This window comes from Zootoca vivipara, chromosome 16 (assembly GCF_965207765.1).
Source record: "Zootoca vivipara chromosome 16, rZooViv2.hap1.1, whole genome shotgun sequence".
NCBI classification, from domain to species: Eukaryota; Metazoa; Chordata; class Lepidosauria; order Squamata; family Lacertidae; genus Zootoca; species Zootoca vivipara.
Window position 1 is genome coordinate 39,141,638 of NC_142599.1, and position 21,338 is coordinate 39,162,975.

General features: G+C 46.9%; 1 protein-coding gene across 1 annotated transcript; it reads left to right on the plus strand.

The window, feature by feature from the left end:
* Window positions 1–7,342: 7,342 nt before the first annotated feature.
* ENSA (endosulfine alpha) lies at window positions 7,343–21,104 on the plus strand. The gene is made up of 3 exons (XM_035097649.3): window positions 7,343–7,521; window positions 14,752–14,880; window positions 15,957–21,104. The coding sequence occupies exons 1-3, from the start codon at window positions 7,462–7,464 to the stop codon at window positions 16,125–16,127; spliced, it is 360 nt and encodes a 119-aa protein (XP_034953540.1). The 5' UTR covers window positions 7,343–7,461; the 3' UTR covers window positions 16,128–21,104.
* The last annotated feature ends 234 nt before the right edge of the window (window positions 21,105–21,338 follow it).

Below are 21,338 nucleotides of genomic sequence, written 5' to 3' on the forward strand. Positions count from 1 at the left end.
GGCCAAAGCCGAAAGGACGCTCAGTTGCGGATATGCCTGGAAGCGAAAGGAAAGTCCGATGCTGTAAAGAAAAATATTGCATAGGAACCTGGAATGTAAGAACCATGAATGGAGGTAAGCTGGATGTGGTCAAAAATGAGACATCCTGGGCATCAGTGAACTAAAATGGGCATCAGTGAACTAAAATGGGCATCCTGGGCATCAGTGAACTAAAATGGAAGGGAATGGGCGAATTCAGTTCAGATGACTATCATATCTACTACTGTGGGCAAGAATCCCGTAGTAGAAATGGAGTGGCCCTCATAGTCAACAAAAGAGTGGCAAAAGCTGTAATGGGATGCAATCTCAAAAATGACAGAATGATCTCGATACGAATCCAAGGCAGACCTTTTAACATCACAGTAATCCAAGTTTATGCACCAACTACCGGTGCTGAAGAAAGTGAAATTGACCAATTCTATGAAGACCTACAACACCTTCTAGAAATGACACCAAAGAAGGATGTTCTTCTCATTACAGGGGATTGGAATGCTAAAGTAGGGAATCAAGAGATAAAAGGAACAACTGGCAAGTTTGGCCTGGGAGTTCAAAATGAAGCAGGGCAAAGGCTAATAGAGTTCTGTCAAGAGAACAAGCTGGTCATCACAAACACTCTCTTCCAACAACACAAGAGACGACTCTACACGTGGATATCACCAAATGGGCAGCATCGAAATCAGATTGATTATATTCTCTGCAGCCAAAGATGGAGAAGCTCTATACAGTCAGCAAAAACAAGACCTGGAGCTGACTGTAACTCAGATCATCAGCTTCTTATAGCAAAATTCCTGCTTAAACTGAAGAAAGTAGGAAAAACCACTGGGCCAGTAAGATACAATCTGAATCAAATCCCTTATGAATACACAGTGGAAGTGAGGAACAGGTTTAAGGATTTAGATTTGGTGGACAGAGTGCCTGAAGAACTATGGATGGAGGCTCGTAACATTATACAGGAGGCAGCAACGAAAACCATCCCAAGGAAAAGGAAATGCAAGAAAGCAAAATGGTTGTCCAACGAGGCCTTACAAATAGCGGAGGAGAGGAGGCAAGCAAAATGCAAGGGAGATAGGGAAAGATACAGGAAACTGAATGCAGATTTCCAAAAAACAGCAAGGAGAGACAAGAGGGTCTTCTTAAATGAGCAATGCAAAGAAATAGAGGAAAACAATAGAATGGGGAAAACCAGAGATCTGTTCAAGAAAATTGGAGATATGAAAGGAACATTTCGTACAAAGATTACCATAATCAAGGACAAAAGTGGTAAGGACCTAACAGAAGCAGAAGACATCTAGAAGAGGTGGCAAGAATACACAGAGGAATTATACCAGAAAGATATGGAGGTCTCGTACACCCCAGGTAGTGTGGTTGCTGACCTTGAGCCAGACATCTTGGAGAGTGAAGTCAAATGGGCCTTAGAAAGCACTGCTAATAACAAGGCCAGTGGAAGTGATGATATTCCAGCTGAACTATTTAAAATTTTAAAAGATGATGCTGTTAAGGTGCTACACCCAATATGCCAGCAAGTTTGGAAAACTCAGCAATGGCCAGAGGATTGGAGAAGATCAGTCTACATCCCAATTCCAAAGAAGGGCAGTGCCAAAGAATGCTCCAACTACCGCACAATTGCGCTCATTTCACACGCTAGCAAGGTTATGCTTAAAATTCTACAAGGCAGGCTTAGGCAGTATGTGGACCGAGAACTCCCAGAAGTGCAAGCTGGATTTCGAAAGGGCAGAGGAACCAGAGACCAAATAGCAAACATGCGCTGGATTATGGAGAAAGCTAGAGAGTTCCAGAAAAACGTCTACTTCTGCTTCATTGACTATGCAAAAGCCTTTGACTGTGTCGACCACAGCAAACTATGGCAAGTTCTTAAAGAAATGGGAGTGCCTGATCACCTCATCTGTCTCCTGAGAACTCTCTATGTGGGACAAGAAGCTACAGTTAGAACTGGATATGGAACAACTGAGTGGTTCAAAATTGGGAAAGGAGTACGACAAGGTTGTATATTGTCTCCCTGCTTATTTAACTTATATGCAGAATTCATCATGCGAAAGGCTGGACTAGATGAATCCCAAGCCGGAATTAAGATTGCCGGAAGAAATATCAACAACCTCAGATATGCAGATGACACAACCTTGATGGCAGAAAGCGAGGAGGAATTAAAGAACCTTTTAATGAGGGTGAAAGAGGAGAGCGCAAAATATGGTCTGAAGCTCAACATCAAAAAAACCAAGATCATGGCCACTGGTCCCATCACCTCCTGGCAAATAGAAGGGGAAGAAATGGAGGCAGTGAGAGATTTTACTTTCTTGGGCTCCTTGATCACTGCAGATGGTGACAGCAGTCACGAAATTAAAAGACGCCTGCTTCTTGGGAGAAAAGCAATGACAAACCTAGACAGCATCTTAAAAAGCAGAGACATCACCTTGCCGACAAAGGTCCGTATAGTTAAAGCTATGGTTTTCCCAGTAGTGATGTATGGAAGTGAGAGCTGGGCCATAAAGAAGGCTGATCGCCGAAGAATTGATGCTTTTGAATTATGGTGCTGGAGGAGACTCTTGAGAGTCCCATGGACTGCAAGAAGATCAAACCTATCCATTCTTAAGGAAATCAGCCCTGAGTGCTCCCTGGAAGGACAGATCATGAAGCTCAGGCTCCAATACTTTGGCCACCTCATGAGAAGAGAAGAATCCTTGGAAAAGACCCTGATGTTGGGAAAGATTGAGGGCAGTAGGAGAAGGGGACGACAGAGGACAAGATGGTTGGACAGTGTTCTCGAAGCTATGAACATGAGTTTGACCAAATTGCGGGAGGCAGTGCAAGACAGGAGTGCCTGGCGTGCTATGGTCCATGGGGTCACGAAGAGTCGGACACGACTAAACAACAACAACAACAACAACCCCAAGGAACCCTGGGAACCGTGCTTTGTTAAGGGAGCTGGGAATTGTTGCCAGAGGTGTATCTAGGCAAGGAGATCCATTGGCTCCTCTAAAGCCGTCATCCTTCGCTGGCGAGGGTGGCCCAGAGAGTTGCTGCAGTAGCCCGTGCCAGTGACTGGATGCCTACACCGAGGGAGTGCACAGGCAGGGCTGGCCGGCTTCTAGCCACTCCAAGCAAGAATGGAGAGGCGTGATTGTTCTGCCCCTACCTTGGCCTGCGCCCTTGGTGGGGGGAACATGTGCTTTAAATGTGTGGTGAGGATCTGAAAGACAGCAATAGACACGTCTAGTTCAGCATTCCAGTTTCCCCAAATATTTCCCTTGGTTTGGACCTCCCCACACACAGCTGCGCTTGGAGGCAAGGCCCCTTTCCTCCTCTTATCCCCCTAGCACATAGTGTCCCCCAGCTTTGCAACCAGAAACTTTTTGCCTGGCCTGGATGCCCCCCCCCCTTTCAACTCCGATGACTCCACTTGCTTCCCTGGAGGGGTGATACAGAGGGGTGTATCTAGAAACCAGACTGTTGCTCAAAGGTAATATTTACATCCATTGCTCTGACCATATTTGCCCTGGGCCTCGGCCACCACTGAGATGTGGCCCCCAGCAGGTTCTTTGGGAGGGAATGCGGCCCTCAGGCTGGAAAAGATTCCCTGCCCCTGAAATAGAGGGAGGCTGGCCTCATGCTTAGGGAGTGAAGGACTCCTCTCTCTCTCTCTCTCTCCACTTACAGATAGAGCTAAAGCGAAAAGCCCAGGCAGATCCCTGCCTGCTTCGAATTATTGAAGGAGTCTAAATTTAGGAGCTCGGCAGAGTCGCTGTTTAGCCGCTTGACTCAATGTTGCCCTGAATTATTAACTCCACTTTCTATCTGCCTGGTTGGGCTTGCCTGGTAGCCCACTAATAGATGCCTTTTAATTTGTGTCTGTCTCAACTCCGGGAGGATGAAGTTTCTCATTTTGGACAACAGGAAACCCCGGCTTTCCAAAAGGATGCTGGCCCCCTCTTGTGGTAGATCCTCCAGCTGCAGCCCTGAAGAGGAAAAGGACTGCCGCGAACGTTGGAAGCTGCCTCATAACACAACTCAGATGGTAGCTCAGTATTGTCTACACTGACTGGCAGCAGCTTTGCAGGGTTTCAGGCAGGGGTTTCTCCCAGCCTCAAGTGGGGATGCCGGGGACCGGGCTTAAGGTGTTCTGCATACAAAGCAGATGCTCTGTCAGTAAGTGGTGGGCCTTCCCCCAAAACAACGCAAGATTCCAGTCCTCATGGTTCCAGACAAAGGGCTGGTTTAAAGAGCACATCAGAAGTTGCCTTCTACTGAGTCCAGGCCATTGGTCCAGCGATCTCAGAATTGCCTACACTGACTAGCAGTGGTTCCCCGGGGTTCAGTCAGCTCTACCTAGAGATGCCAGGGATTGAACCTGGCACCAACAGCTATGGCTGTTCCTTTGATGAAATTTCATTGAACCTTTTTTTAAAAAAAAAATAATGAAATAAAATTGGGAGCACGCTTCCTGGTTACATAAGGCAAAATCAGTACACATCAGGCAAATTTCGCTAGGCGAATGTTTGGCTACAAAATTCCTGCTGTATCGTAAGGAGAACTTGTGTTTGTATGTTTGTAAGTTGACATTGTTATACTGGGCATCCCTCCCTCAAATAGCAAACTTGGCTGTTCAACACCGACAGAACTGGAGGCAAAATGGGGCTGGTGGGGAACTAGAGGAAAATACTGGCGGTTAGGGCACTGCCCCACCAACTTCAGTCTGCCCTCAGCCCCTGTGTGCCTTCTTGCTTACACCCAGCCCAGGGGGTGGCCTTGACTGTCAGCTTCCTTCACCTGAGTCACATGGTTGTCCTTGTAGAACTTAACAGGGAGGAGGACGGGCACAAAAGTAGAATTGCCATAGTTGGTTCTGCCTGCCATTGGCTCTGGCACCTCCTACTGTTGGTCTCCTGGCCATCTGCCCTACCAGTTGCAACTAACACAAACCAATACTCATGCATTGTCATCTCATCTCCATGGCCACGTTTCCAAATGCACAGGCAGCTCACTATTTGTAGCATTTCCCCAGCCAACACCCTCCTCTGAGGGCCACTAAACACATCATCTCTCAATCAGAACTGACATAACTAGGCGGACATCCCCGGTCTGGGAGGGACCAAGGCTAGAATGAGGAAATCACACAGAGACACAGCAAGCAGCCTCCTCTCTCTCTCTCTCTCTCTCTCGGAAGCTGCTTTGAACCTGAACTGCTTTGGAGTGGGGTTCTGAACTAATAATTCATTTCAGGGTTCTTGAATCATCACAAATCAAGATCCGCAATGTAAAGATGCTTGAACTGTTTCTTTGGGGGTGTATATTAATGGATTATGCTTTATGTACATATTCTTATACAGTATTTCACTCTTACCTGGGTGGTAAATAACTGAATGCAAAACAGAAGGCTTGAGAAATCTTGAGCTTGGCTGTGGATAGTGGTGTACTTTCTGGTCTCCCTTTTGCCCTGAACATAAGTGTTGCATCGAGCATGGGTTATTAAGCTTGGAATGATGTCTCTCTTCTCATTCCCCACCTGGCTGAAATGCTTGAACAGGGTGGCAAAGCAGCCCCTGTGCCGACGAGAAAGCGTCCTTCGTTTTACTTTGAAGAGTAAAATGCAGCCGGAGTATGTTCCAAGGCCGCTTCTTCATGGGCCTGTTGGTCTGAAGATATTTATAAAAACTTTTTTTTCTCAGACCAATCAAAAGCAGCAGAGCCAGCGATTAAATGCAGAAATATGCGGAGGTAAAGATGGCAAAGTGGATGTCTCTCTCTGAGAAAGGAGTTATGCTCAGAGGATAAGCACTCTGCATACATGCTCAGAGGCATTTTGGCCTGAGGTCAGGGGGGTGGAGACTAGTCTGCTGAGCACTCTGCAACTCTGCACACACATCAGAGGCATCTTGACCTCAGGTTACTTTAAAACATTTGGTCTGTGCATTTAGCCAGGAGGTCATGGTTAAATCTCCTCCTGATGGGAACATGATCTCTATATCTTCAAAAAGGCACATGGACTTGAGGTTATTCAAACAAACTTGACCTACTCAGAGGACAAGCCCTCTGTACACCCTCAGATCCACTTTGGCCTGAGAGCTTTTTATTTTTCAAACTACTAATTCCGCTGCCTGGAAACGAACACTCTGCACAGGCTTAGAGGCACCTTAACCTGATGTAAGGCACTCTGTAAATCCTAAGTAGCGTTTGGCCAAGAAGTATTTTTTTAAACTAGCTTATTTCTTATTTGGCGATCCCTCGTAGCCGAGTAAGATTGTCTTCCATAAACACGGTTTTAACCATGAGTGCGTAAGTGACTGTGGAGGCCAATTCTGGATCCACACGTCCTTCCACAGTTTCCGGGCAGGAGTTGATGATCACGGTGTGGATTTGCCAAGCGTGCCTTCCTCTTAGCACGTTTCTCCCTTGCGTCCTGAGTTTAAGTGTCTTCAAAGCCCATGACACCTTTGCTAAAGGCTGTTCTCCAATTGGAGTGCTCCCAGTCCAGTGCTTCCCAGTTGTCAGTGTTTATACTACAGTACTTTCTTTTATATGTATGTTTGTGAAACATGGACCACTTATAAACGCCATCTCCAACTCCTCGAAAGATTCCATCAACGGTGTCTCCGAAAACTCTTACACATCACTTGGGACGACAGGCGAACTAATATCAGTGTACTGGAAGAAGCAACGATCACCAGGGTTGAAGCAATGATTCTTCAACATCAACTTCGTTGGACTGGTCATGTTGTGTGGATGCCTAATGATCGTCTTCCAAAGCAACTACTCTATTCCGAACTTAAAAATGGAAAGCGTAATGTTGGTGGTCAACAAAAGAGGTTTAACTAGCACTCTGCACATGCACAGAGAGATTTTTGTCATTAAAAAAAATCTCGTCCTGCGGGGCAGGCGAATAAACACTCCACGCATGTTCAGACACCTATTTCCTCAGGCGCCAGTTGGTTTTCCAATCCATTCTTATGATTTGTTTGGCTCTCTTGCCAATTGATCCCTCACGAGGTCATAACCGGCCGCTCCCTCATTGGCCCACCGAGACTCTTCGCTTATTTCTATTGGCTACAAAAGATGTCCGTCTAATTCGAACGTCTCGCCTCCCTCAGCCCGCTCGTTTCCTCACCCTCCTTTTTCTTTCGGCTGTCCTGTCACTCGTTGGACAAAGCCGCACCCGATTGGTCGGCCGAGACACCGCCCGCCACCTGGGACTCGGCTCCTGATTGGACTCGAGGTCCGCCGCTCACGTAAGAGCGGGGGCTGGGGCGGGGCCAATATTTAGAAAGGGGGCGGTGGAGGCGGCGGACATTTTGGCTCTGCTGTGGAAGGGAGAGCAGAGAGCGGCGAAGAGGGCGCCGGAGCAGGAGCGCCGGCCTCGCCTGGCCCCAGCGCCTCGACCGTCTCGCCCGCCTGCCTCTAATCTGCCCCGTCATGTCTGACACGCTTGGCGGCGGCGACGCCCGTTCTGACGAGACGGGCGAAGAGAAACAGGTGAGGTCGGGGAGGGGGTACGAGAGAGAGCTCTGTGTCTTGTGTGTGTGGGTCTGAGTCCTGATTGGTCGCCAGCTCTTGAAGCTGCTTCCGATTGGTCACTCCTGAGCAATGCTCGGCGCTCATTGGTTGGCGCCTTCCAGGCAGGTGCCCTTTCCGGTATTGGAGGCCGTTGGAACCATAGAGATTCATTCTGAACATCCGGCTTTTTTCAGCAACACCCCCCGCTCCCCGAATTCTGTCTCATTTTGGCATCTCGGTGGTTAAAAAGCCCACTATGCATACTTGACATTGGAAAGTGAAGAGGGGATGTGTCCGTTGTGGGGACCGCATTCCCGTTAAGTCGACCAAAATGTCAGAAAGAAAATAATGTGCAAGCTTTTGTGTTTCCCAGAGCTCTTCGTGAGCGTGCAAGCTTTTGTGAAATGCAGGACTCTTCCTATGGCTCTTCCGCTGAGGAGTTTTGAGTGGCTTTGCTTGCACGCTATTTTGTGACATTTTGGCTGGCCTACTAAAAGTAATGTTCGCATGTGAGTAAGGAGCTCTGGGGAACCTTTGATGCCCTGGTTAGCTTGGCATTGCCCTAAATACTGTATGCATTTTCGGCTGATTTTACATTTGAGTGGAAATCTAGTTCCATTTGAAACTGGAAGAACATAAGAGAAGCCATACTGGATCAGGCTGATGACCCATCTAGTCCAGCATCCCCTTCTTACATTGGTCAACCAGGTACCTGTTATGGGATACCCACAAGCAGGGCTTGAGCACAAGAGCAGCTCTCTCCCCTCCCATGGTTCCCAGCAACTCGTCTTCAGAAGCATTGCTGCCTCTGAGTGTGGGGGCAGAGCCTAGCTATCATGGCTTGTAGCCATTAATGCAGCCTTATCTTCCATAAGTTCCACTACGGACTGGGATGGTGAGTGACTACCATTTTAAAAGAAATCCTTAGCTCTACATCTTGAAAAACAGGAATTGGTTCAGCTCTTACAGTAGAGAATCATGGGATAAAGATTCCATGCCCTTAAACCGTGGTCTTGGATCATTGAGGGGGAACATGTTTGAGCTAGGAACTGGAGAAGGGCTGGTTTTCAACCTTAGATGCTAGGAAACTAGTGTGATACCCATTTGCAGACATGCTTCCTGTGATTTTCTGCTACAACTGAGCAATCTTATTAGGACTGTGTTGCATGGCTACCGAGCCAATGCTGGTGGGTGTGAAATAGAATGGGGAGGCTTGTGGGACCTGTCACTCATCATAGAACAGGAGTGGGAAACATCCAGACATTCTCAGAACACAACCCCTGTCATCCCTGCCAATTGACCATGTTGACTGCTGGGAGTTGGAGTTCAAAACATCTGGAAGATTCAGGTTGAGAGAGGGTCCCCTACATGCTTTTAAGACTAGGGCCTGGACAATTCAAATTCACACTCAGCCTTGAAGCTCACTGAGTGCCCTTAGACCAGTCACATTCTTTCAGCCTAACTTAGTTCACAGGGCTGTTGAGGATAAAATGGGGAGAGAAGAACCATGTACACAAATTGTACTTCTTGGAGGAAAAAGGGTGGGATAGAAGTACAGTCAATAAAGAAATAGCTGATGGAGTTTAGATGAAATTAGCCCTTCATATTTCCAGACAAGATTTCTCTACTCCCCTTGCTCAAAATAATGTGGTTTCAAAATTAGCAAAGAGAACATAAAATTCTGGGTACATCAGGAAGTAGGGCCACCATACATCTGGATTTTCCCTGACATTACCAGGATTTCAAAGACAGAATTGACGTCTGCGGGGAATTTCCTATCGGGAAGGATAATGAGATCAAATCCTTTGTGGTTCCAAGACAGTATATTTTCTGATATTTTACAAAGGATATTTACAAGCAGGAACAGGGTAACAAAGTTGACATGGGGCTTGGAGATCAAAATCCTAGGAGGAAATGCAGAGGTGGAGTGGTTGGCCACATTTAGCCTGGAGAATGCACCATTGAGAAATGCTATGGTAACCATTTTCAAGCATTTAAAGGGGCAAGTCCTAGAAGATGCAGCAAATTCATTTTCTGTTGCTCCAGGACGGTAGTATCCCAGCAGGTTCAGAAAGGGCTTTTGACTGAACAAAGTACTTCCTTGGTGGAATGAGCTGTTCGATGGCAGATCAGTTTGCTTCAGACTTTGGTAGGCTCTTACTCATTGGTGACTTATTTGGATGCTGGATGACAGTCTATTAGGGCTATTACTGGGGGCCCCTTCCAATAAAGCTGCATCATTCAGAGTGAGACCATTGATCTGGGATGGCCTGCACTGTCTAATGTGCCTGGCCGTCGCCCACCAAGGTCTGTGGCAGAAATCTTTAACTCCCAGTCCTGAGCTGGAGATTGAACCTGGGGGCTTTTGTGAGTCAATCATACAATCTACCCCTAAGTTCTAGGCTCCTCTTTCTGCTTGTCACAGTTAGAGGCAGGATGCTGGGGCTCAGACAAGCAGCTTGTTTGAGGGTATGCAAAGGAGTCTCTTGACAAAGGTGAAACAAATGGCCCATTTGAACCTGGTCCCTCTCATTTTCAGCTAAGGACCCCTTTCTATCCTTATGTGGTTAATTGGGATTCCTGCCTTCAAAGCCAGGAAGGCAGAGTTGAAGGTTGTGTGTGATCTCCCACCTGATGGGGCACATCAAGCTTGGGTTACTGGTTGCCCCAAATAAACGGCTCAGGACTGGTGTCTCTGCCAAGCTCAGATTGGCATGGGGGAAAGCTTTAGCAGAGCAGCAGAATTTTAGGAAGCAAGAATCACCGATGGGGCATCCAGCTTGGCATCACCCAGATAAGTGATGTCTGTTGATCTCTGTTGAGATGACTTTGCAGGGCTCTGCAAACATAATTGGGTTGGCTTGGGTGAGATCTAGGTTGTGTCACACTTGGTTTGTGTGTTGCTGTTTTTTGAAGAAGAAAAATATTTATCAAGCTGAGGGTCTTGATCCTGTACCTTCCTCTTAATTGTAATGGGATTTTTTAGTTTGTGGAGAAGCTTGAAAAAGTCCCATGTTCTCCAAATTCTTTGGACAAATTGATATCACTCAGAAAATATTTCTGCATAGGATCTAGGGATCTGAAGTTCTCCCCCCTTGTCTGTAGCACTAAAAGGATCAAAGCAAGGTGGAATATGGCATGGATGCCTGCATGCCAAATTTATCTGTTTTAGCATATATATTTTAAAAAATCAAACTTTCTAGTCCTCTTGGTTGTGGAGAAACATTCAGGAACTGAGAGAGGAGGGGCAGTGCTATAAGTGTCCTTCATCTTGATTGTTTAATTTCTATACTGATTAATATATTTAAAATATCTGTAAGCAGTGTACAAAAAGAAGGAACATCTTAAACTATTACAAAAATACACAGTTGCATTAATGTTGCATTAATTGTTGTTAGTTTTTGGCATCCATCTGTCTCAAGAGACAATGGAGTGCGTCTCCAGGGGTGAAGTCAAACCACTCTGTTAGCAGCCTTGAGGTGACCTCCCCATGGCGTAAGCCTGGGAGGTGCGTATGGAGGTCCTGGACTGCCCAGACAACAAGACCCCCACTTCTTAGCCTTGCTAACGTGGTCCAAAGGAAAGCCGAGCAAGATGTTTGGCACCCGCTTGGCTGCAGGATTTGCCAAGGATGCATACAAGGCGCCATCCGACCATCTTAGGGACTCCACTCTAGATTTGTGTAAGCTTGACTCCTTAGCCTTTTGTTCTCCTGAAGACATCCTGCAAGGCAGTGGAGGTTTAGGATCAGAGTTTTCCTTCTACAGTAGATGGACTCCCTCCCCATGCTGATGAGCCCCATCTGCCCCTTTCTTCCCTCTACAACATGAGCAGAAACCGGCTTCTGGACATTTGGACCCACTAAAGGTCTTGTTGGCTAAGTCTTTCAGAGCCTGTATTCACATGGTTAGGTGAAGACCCTAACGCACAGAGGGTTTGAAACCCATCGGCTACCCTCGCCTATTATTATTACTATTAATTTATTTTTCTATTTACACAATAACATTTTTACCAACTCTCCCTGAAGTACAGAGACAGCATTAAAGAAAAGTGCATTGGAAACAAGACTTAGAGTGATGCTGTGTTCTTACGTTCTTTTTTAAAAAATAATAATCTTTTGTCAGCCTGAATCTTTGCCTGCAAACCAAAGAGCAGAATTAGCTGCAGATTTATTTTTATAATGCATCTATACTGCGCCCAGTTCAAAAGTGGGAAAGGCAACAGCTCTGCCCTGGAGGCTTAGTATTGAATGCTGTGCTGACGTACATCGCCGCGCCCCCCCCCCAGCGGAGGATCGCTTGCTGCGCTGACATAACAGAACCAAAAGCCATTCTCCCTCATCCCACATAATTCCTCCACACAAGTATTATTTTCGCCCCTTGTTTTGCCTTTCCTGTGTCATCCACTTTCCTGAGTCATCCACTTATTGTGAACGCTGCCCACAGAATCTGCTCTTAGCTACCGCCTGGCATTTTAATCATTCAAGCATTCTGTCTTTCCCAGAGACGGAGTGTTTGCTTCTTCCTAATGCACAAGAGAAGGAGGCTTTAAACAAAACACACAAAAAAGATAGTGCAGAGCATTCATAGAATCATAAAACTGTAGAGTTGGAAGTGGCCCCCATGTGCAGGAATTACAGTTAATATTCCCTGATGGGTGGTCATCCAACCTCTGCTTACAAACCTCCAATGAAGGAAGGTTTTTCATCTTCCCAGGCACTCCTCTGTCGTCAGAAAGTTATTCCTGCAGGGAGATAATTCACATATTTCATGATGGGCTTAAAAAAAAAAGCTGTGAAGGCCCATCACTATTGACTGAAATGCTGTGATGTCATGGAATGCATCTGTTGGGCACAGCCTATTGACAGGCCATGAGGAGAGTGAAATGTCATTTTGCTGCGGCCGGGCACAGTGGAAAAATAGGAGTTCCTTAAAAGCTAGGAGGAACAAAGTAAATAAAAGAAAGGTGGGCAGCTGTTGACTTGAGAGAAGGAAGGTTAAGTGGGGAGGAGGAAGAACCGAACACAGGCCCCAGGCACAGGAGGGCCTGTTGGTGGGAAGCTGTGTAAACGGAAAAGGGTGGGGGAAGCAAGGTCATGCATGTTGAATTTTACATATGGATTAGTCTTGAGGGATAGACCTCTTGGCTGTGAGTTCTCTTGTTCAGACATTAAAATGGTGAACTAGCACCACAAAAGCAGGATTTTTGACCCTGCCTACTCAGTGAGGGTTTAAATTAAAATTGAGGAGCAGTGGCGTGTATTTCCCTAAAGATGCTAGAACGAGTTGGGTTTACTGGACAAGGGCAGTGCATTCGAGAGCATGGCTGCCCTCTGGCACATGCTGGTCTGAAAATAGTTGGATGTTCCAGATGGTGCTCGTGATTCAACAAAGGGCATCCTGGCCTGGAGGTTTATAATGGAACAGGGACTCGGCAGAAGTCAATAAAGGCTGAACCTGCCTCTCTCCCCATCTCTTTCATGCTTGCTCATATCCTCACACACACAGTCTCTCAGTCTCTTATCTTTCCCTTTAACGGAGAAAGGAAAAACTTTGTTGTTTAGTCGTGTCCAACTCTTCATGGCCCCATGGACCAGAGCATGCCAGGCACTCCTGTCTTCCACTGCCTCCCGCAGTTTGGTCAAACTTATGTTAGTAGCTTCAGGAACACTGTCCAACCATCTCGTTCTCTGTCGTCCCCTTCTCCTTGTGCCCTCAATCTTTCCTAACATCAGGGTCTTTTCCAGGGAGTCTTCTCTTCTCATGAGGTGGCCAAAGTATTGGAGCCTCAGCTTCAGGATCTGTCCTTCCTGTTAGCACTCAGGGCTGATTTCCTTAAGAATGGATAAGTTTGATCTTCTTGCAGTCTCAAGAGAGAGTCCTATGGACTGGAAGAAGATCAAACCTATCCATTCTTAAGGAAAGCAAAAACTAGCATTGCTCCAATGTTACTCCTTTATATCCTGGCATTGTTACCATACTGTCAATCAGATTTCTTGCCTTCATGAGGTCCCAAGTCGAGTTGTAGCCATTTAAAAGTATATTAAAACAATTAAAATTAATGTATGCCCCGCTTTCCTTGAAAGGAGTTCAGGGTTACGTACATCTTTATTTTGACCACTTGGATTAAACACAAAACTCTTAAGGCAGGCATGTCTAAATTCTGTCCGCTGTTTGGTTTAATCTGGCCCCTGTGGCAGTTTATTTCCTGGGGTAAAATCCTTAAAAAACCTCAACAACTTCAATCCTAAAAAAGGTCAACAACTTTTGGTTGGCCCCCCACGGCCCTTCACTTTATAAAATCTGGCCCTCTTTGAAAAAAGTTTGGACACCACTGTTTTAAGGGGTTCGCAGCACAGATTAAAATGCCTTAGCTAAACTACAAATACTGTTGTTGCTCTTGTAGTAATAATAGTAAGGATGTTCTATATATGCTGTTGTGTTGTTTTGTTGTGTTGTTGTGAAATCGTTTTTGCACTGTTTGGTTTTTGAAATGCATTCGTTTTCTTGTGGTAAGCCACTTTGAACATGATTTTTTGTTTGTATGAGAAATGGAAGGAAGGAAGGAAGGAGGTGAGGGTTAATTTAACTTAACTCAAAAGAGGAAAATCTCAGCAATTTAGAAGAACCACCTTTTCCCATGCCATGACCCTGTTAGCTAGGTTAGGCTGAAAGGGCGTGACAGGCACCAAGGTGAACTTCAAGGCAGGGCAAGGATTTGGAACAAGCTCTAAATAAGCCTTGGGGCCCTGCTCTCCTGCTGTGACTGGGGCCCAGGATGATTCCTATCCTTGGCAAGCATTGGGGGGCACACATCTTTTGGGCCAGCTGGACTCCCAAATCAAATGTAACTGCTCTGAGAAATGAATCGGCATTGAGACGAGAGGAGTTGTACATCTTTATGTAAACAGCCAGCAGGAGAAACATGCATTCTCTTCTCCGTCTGCAAGAGAAGCTGGTTTGCCAATTGCTCTTCCCCAGCACTCGCCTCTCCTTGCCCAAGCAAATAGCCCCCTTTCCCTTGTTCACCTTTCACTGGCACAGGTGTGAACGGTGGTTCGCCCCAACCTGGAGTCCCCACTTCAAAAGCACACTTTGCTTTCCAGGGAAGCGCTGCTCACATCCGAGCTCGCCATCAGAGCGGAGCCAAATCAGTCCTGTTTGCTCAAACGGCTGGGTTTCATTTCTTGCGGGTTTTTCTTTCTTTCAGGATTTGCAGGAGAAGGAAGCGGTCATCCCCGAGAGAGCGGAGGAGGCAAAACTCAAAGCCAAATACCCAAGTTTAGGACTCCAGAAACCCGGCGGCTCCGACTTCCTAATGAAAAGACTCCAGAAGGGGGTATGTGTGCTGAGAGGGAGAGAGTTGAATTCTGAAAGCTTACAGCAGGGCTGCAAAGGGTTAGAGCAGGGGCAGTGGGCTTTTGTCAGAAGCCTCATGATAAAGCCCTTCACACGGTGCATATTTAAACTGTGGAACTCTCTCCCATAGGAGACAGCAGTGGCCGCCAGCTTGGATGCCTTTAAAAGGAAATTGAACAGGTGCTTGGAGGATAAGGCTATCAATGACTATTAGCCACAGTGGTTCTGCTTCCACTCTTTGAAGGCCAAGCACTTTTGAATGCCAGTTGCTGGAAACTGCAGGAGGGGGAGAGGGCTCTTGTGCTCGGGTCGTGCTTGGAGACTTCCCGTGGGGGCATCTGATTGGCCACATGGAGAAGAGGATGCTCAACTTAGATGGGCCATTGGCCAAGTCCAGCAGAACCTCTTCTTAGGTTTGGCTTAAGAAGAACTCTCGGCACGTTGCTGACCTCTCCTCTCAATAATAATAATAATAATAATAATTTTATTTATACCGCACCCATCTGTCTGGGTATCCCCAGCTACTCTGGGCAGCTCCCAACAGAATATTAATAATAACAATAATAATAGCAATAAAAGATCAAACATTAAAAACTTCCCTAAACCGGGCTGCCTTCAGATGTCTTCTAAAAGTCAGATACAGTAGTTTATTTCCTTGACATCTGATGGGAGGGTGTTCCACAGTGTAGGCACCACTACAGAGAAGGCCCTCTGCCTGGTTCCCTGTAACTTCGCTTCGTGCAATGAGGGAACCACCAGAGGCCCTCTGAGCTGGACCTCCATGTCTGGGCTGAACGATGGGGGTGGAGACGCTCCTTCAGGTATACTGGGCCGAGGCCGTTTAGGGCTTTCAAGGTCAGCACCAGAACTTTGAACTGTTCTCGGAAACGTACAGGGAGCCAATGTAGGTCTTTCAGGACCAGTGTTATATGGTCTCTGCGACCGCTCCCAGTCACTAGTCTAGCTTCCGCATTCTGGATTAGTTGTAGTTTCCGGGTCACCTTCAAAGGTAGCCCCACGATCTAAACATACACATTTGTCTCTCCCACTTTTCAGCAAAAGTACTTCGACTCCGGGGATTACAACATGGCGAAGGCCAAGATCAAGAACAAGCAGCTGCCAACTGCAGGGACCGACAAGAACTTGGTGACGGGAGACCACATCCCGACGCCGCAAGATCTCCCGCAGAGGAAATCCTCCCTCGTGACCAGCAAGCTGGCAGGGTAACCTGTGCTCCTCTGCCTCCCAATGAGTTTTCTTCTTTTGGGGTTTTTTTGATTTATTTTTATTATGGTTTCTTTTTTCCCTTTTTTTCTTTTTCTTTTTTGTCAGATGGATTGAACTTTGCTTGTATCATAAGGCTGGGATAATGCAGGACTCGTTTTAGCCGTTGGAAATATTTATACAAATCCCAAACCAAGAGCCTGGCACATGGACGTGGTTTATTCTGATCTGATGTCCCTCCCCCCCCCCCCTCCGCCCTTCGTTCTCTTGATGGGCACTGAAAACAGGTTCTTAAATTTCGCTCACCTGCCAGGATGAGTTAAGAACCTCACTTTCAAGTGGAATGGGGTGTCCTGGTGGGCCAAAGCCAGATATTTCTATAGCTGCTGTTGCTTGTTCCTGCGACGCTGCGGAAGGCCATTGGAATAGCACCAGCCCCATCTGTGAGTTTCCCCCCACTGTGAACTCTGAAAGCGAGATCCGGAACTGCCAGTGGCATCAGAGAAACCCTAAGAGCAGGATCATAATTAAGAATAACACTAAGCGTTTCTATATAACATGCCTGGGTGCACACAGCCATTGTGGCAACAGCCCTATGAAGGTAGTCCAGGGTGCTCGCCCCCACACGGCAGGTGGTGAGGCAGGGCCTTGCAGCTGAGAGAGACAAGCTTGCTTTATGTCACTCTGAGAGCTCTTTACAGGGGTGAGATTAGAACTGGGGGCTGCTTGAGACATGGCACACTTTCTTGAGCCTCATCACTATGCCAGCTCTCGCAAGGAGAGCCCTGCTGGTATTTAGATCACGGATTCATCTAGTTCCGCATGTTGTTTCCCTCTGGGGTCTAAAGCATCATGGCTCCAGAGTTTTGAGCCCAACACCTGGCACATACGAGGGTGCCATTCAGCATCCATCCTAGCAGCAGCTGATGGGAATTGTAGTCCAAGACATCTAGAAAGGGCCCCTGGTTGGGGAAAGGCTGGCCCGAGCAGGATTTTTTGTTTCGTTTTAACATCTTCTAAGCTAGGATGGCAAAAGCTTGATGGGCTTTGGTCCGTGACCATGTGGGTGAGCTAGGCTGCTCAAAGTCTCCACGCAGCGGGTTTTGGTGGCCGCTGTGTCTCCTTGGCAAACTGAGGAGGGGCAGGAGGCAAGCATCTACGCATGGAGCTCTACCTCCCACCCCAAAGGCCGCCTGAGCCGACTTTTGGCCCAATGTGGCTCTTAAGGGGTAGACGGTCCGTTATCAACTTACAGAGGATCCGGGGTGCTGTGTTTGTTTCAAAGCAGAGTTTTGGAAAGCTTTTTTGTCAGACCAACTTTAGGCAGGTATAAAGAATGTGGAGAGTTTTAAATTTGAGACAGCTCTTCAGCAAACAGGCAGGCCGCCACTGTTGCACCAGTCGGCATCTAGTTTTTCCTCGAGGACCCTTTGACAGAGTGGCGGCAGGTGGCTCAAAGTCCCAGCATCCCACTCCCCAAATGGCTGTGTTTCCCTCGTGGATTTTTAAAAACCACAACATGAAATTCTGTGCCAATGGAAGCAGAGGGTCGGTTATCTGGATCAGTCGAGGAAATTGTAGGGACCACAGAGATGTTTGCTGCTTCAGTCCTGATTATTGGGAAGGGGAGATCTCAACCGATCCGGCAGCACTCGGCTTCTGACATTGCATTAAAATATATCGCCCATGTCCTTTGGAGGCTTAAGGACTAGGACCTTGGCTTAGTTTGTAAACGGTGCTGAAATCCTTGATCCTACAGAGTTTCACCTCCATCGCTGCCCTCTACCAAACTGCAAGGTGTTCTGTTCACGGGGTGTGATGCTGCCTTTTTTGGAAATGACCCTGATTACAATGTTGTTCTTGACAACTTTTAACTCCCTCCCCTGCCCCCAAAAAAGCGTTTAGAAAATGGACACAAATCCATCCCCAATGCAGTCGGTGAGCATAAATAAAATCACTTTTATGCCTAAGGAAAGCAGGTCGGATTTCTATTTGAGAAAAAATAATTGGTAAGAGAATCATGATCACTATAATGGAAATCTTTTAGCTTTGAATTCGAGCATCTGGGTCTCAGGTGGCAAATTTGAGGGTTTTATTTGGCAGTGGCCACAGACATCCATATACCTTGATGCTCAGCTCTGTTTGAACCTCCCAGGGTCTCATTGTGTGAGAAACAGTTTCCTTAAAAAATACTGAGCTGAGTTCTGCCACTCAGCACCTCCAATCCCTTGACTCACCCCACCCCCAAAAAAATTAATTGGATTTTCAAATTAACAAAATTCAGTGCCTTAAGAAGTGGGATGAGCTATGGCCAAGTTAGCTTGACCTTAAGAGTTGGCTCAGCTTCTGGCAGACTTCAAAATGAAATTTCTCATCCGTTAGTTGATTTTCCACTGTCACCCACTCTAAATCTCTGGTTCCCCACCCCCCACCCCAAAAATTAGGATTTTATTGCCTCTTCGTGTTCAGGACATCCTTTGCCAAATAGGCCTTCCAGATACATCAGGCTACAAATCCCATCAGCCCCAGCCAGCACAGCCTCATGGGAGTTGTAGTCCAAAACAGCCAGAGAGCAGCAGGTTGAGGACAGCTGGGTCAGGGAAACCAATCCTGTAGCAAGGAGCAAGTTCTTCCCAATGGCTGTCCTTGAGGCTTCTTGAATAATACTGCACACAGCAATAGGCAGAGCTGACCTTCTGCTCTAAAAGAAAAAAAAAGCACAAAATATTAATTTGCTGCTGCTGAAAAGATTTAAAAACAAAATCTAACATCTTGCTTCTCCCCCACCCACCCGTGTGGGTCCTCACAGCCTACAACAGAGTTTATAATAATTAATTTGGCCCCGTTTGTTACTCACAGGGCTGTGAGGGCGAATGAGAAAGTAAAAAATGGCAGCAGGGGGAATCTCAGTCTTAGCTACTGTCCTGGGCTTTGCCTTTCAATGACACCCGAGAAAGTTCTCTGCAAACAGTTTCCATAGAATGAGACCCCCACCTGTTAAATGTTCTGCCTTCTCGAATTGACAGCTCTTTTGTGGGCAGTGTTGCAAGAAAAACGCAGCAGAGTGTTTGTGTGAAGCCTCTTCCCCCTGTGACTTCTGGCAATCTCGTCCAGCCTCATCTCTTAGCTTGAGGGATTTCACCAAGCGTTCCTTGCTAATAATGCGGATCCTGTGGTCTTAAAAGGCTAGAAACTCTGGGAAAGCTGAAAGTCCCTGGAGGCCCTGCTCTGCTGCCAGCGCCTGTAATCCACGGCGCCCTGCATGTCCTCTGCTTGCAACGAGATCCCAAAACCTCTGCAAGCCTACATTTTTATTTTATTTTTACCAAGGTGCATCTCCTGGAGAAAACACATCCCACTCCCATTTCCCTGCCCCCAGGAGGTTTCTCCCTGCACTTCTGACACAGGAATGTCCCACTCCCATCTTTGTCGCCCTCTGCCTCTGTCATTCTGGGCTGTGGGTTTAACTGAGAAGCGAATTTGGGGCTGTCAGATGGGTTGGACTCATAGCTGCCAAGTTTTCCCTTTTCTCACGAGGAAGCCTATTCAGCATAAGGGAAAATCCCTTAAAAAAAGGGATAACTTGGCAGCTATGGTTGGACTAAGGACAATGGGAGAAAAGGGCAATGTACAATTTCTGAAGATGGATGGCTTCACCTATTTTTATTTTTTAAAATTGAGCGGTGGCCATCCAAAGTGTCTGTCTGTGTGTATCTTTCCAAGAGGAGCTGGCATGTCGAGGTGGCGGAGCCTGGGCAAAAGATCTGATGAATGATCTGACCGGTTGGACCTCCAATTTCCTCTCACTGTCCTGCCAATTGATGCTTCAGGGTTACAAGCCCAGCGGGGAAAACAAAGCCCACCTTGATTTGAGGGCAGTCGACACCAGCTCAAAATTGTCACAATTGTCGGATGAGTGCAAAAAAGGGGCCATCAGCAAGACTTCACTGGCTCGAAAGCCTATGGAGGGGGGTGTATACCTTGGCACAAGCTGGACAGTGAGGATGGAGGACTCTCAGGAGTGAGTTAGCCTCCGTGTCCAGGTATCACTGTAGCCGCTGCCCCTTCCTTTCTGCTGCCCACTATGCCCACTCCCTGGGTGGGACTGAAATGGCAGGACTTTATAGAGCGGGTTGTGCTTGGCGGTAGGCTGTATTTGGAGGCAGACTGTTTCCTTCTCTTCTGCCCTTTCAAAAAAACTTCTCCCCTCAAAGTTCACTTCCATTTCTACCAGATGAACCCGTACAGCAGGGGTGATGTAACACCCTCTTTGGGGGCTCGGGGGCTATTTGAGAGCTGTCTGGGGGCTACAGGCCAGTGGCGATGGAAGGGCATGTGGCCAATACCACTCCAGAGCATCTTTGCAAACAGGCAGCTGCGGTCAATTGAGCTGGGGGCTGGCTGTCCAAATCTGGCTCGTGGGACATCTCTGGCCTGCAGGCTGACAGTTCACCACATGGATATATTTCAAGCCTCCTGTTCGTTCCTATACTTCCCCCCCCCTTCCCAGCCATACTGTAAATAGATGTGAATCATATATATATATAACACATACATATATATATATATATAATTTTTTTACATCATCTTCATCTCTATCTTCTGGTGTTTGCTTTTTTCTAAAAAAATAAAAATAAAAAATAGGCAAAAAGACACATTCTAAAAAAAAACACAAAAAGCGCACCAACCCACATCTATAGCACATCACTGGCCCGCCTGTCAGCCGTTCCACTGAGGCCTCGGGTGAAGCCAAGATTTTGGAGTTTTGAAGCTGCTGTTGCTGCTGCTGCTGCTGCTGCTGCTTATAGCAGTGGGGGAGGTGATGGGGAGGGGGATGTTGGCACCCTCCTTTCGTCTGGGTCCTGTTGGGCAATTCCAGATGACTATGTTGTTGTTGATGTAGAAAGAGGAAGGAAGGGAGAGTTGGGTGCGAAAGAATTAAAGAGAAAATGTGTGGAAATAAAGTAATCCTTGTCTCGACCTGTAGGTTTGAAGTGTGCTCTCTTAAAAGTACCTAAAAAGTACTTTGAAAATGCCATCCGGCTCATGTCGATGTGGACTTTCAGACTCCTGGTTCTCCTGTGATGGCTTCAGCATTTGCTTCAATGGCACCCCAAACTTTGTTCTGTTAACTTACAGTACTTAGGTTCCCCTGCTCACGCTCACAGAACTAGGCAGCTAAATTTCCAACAGGGAGTCTCTCTGGTCCCTACC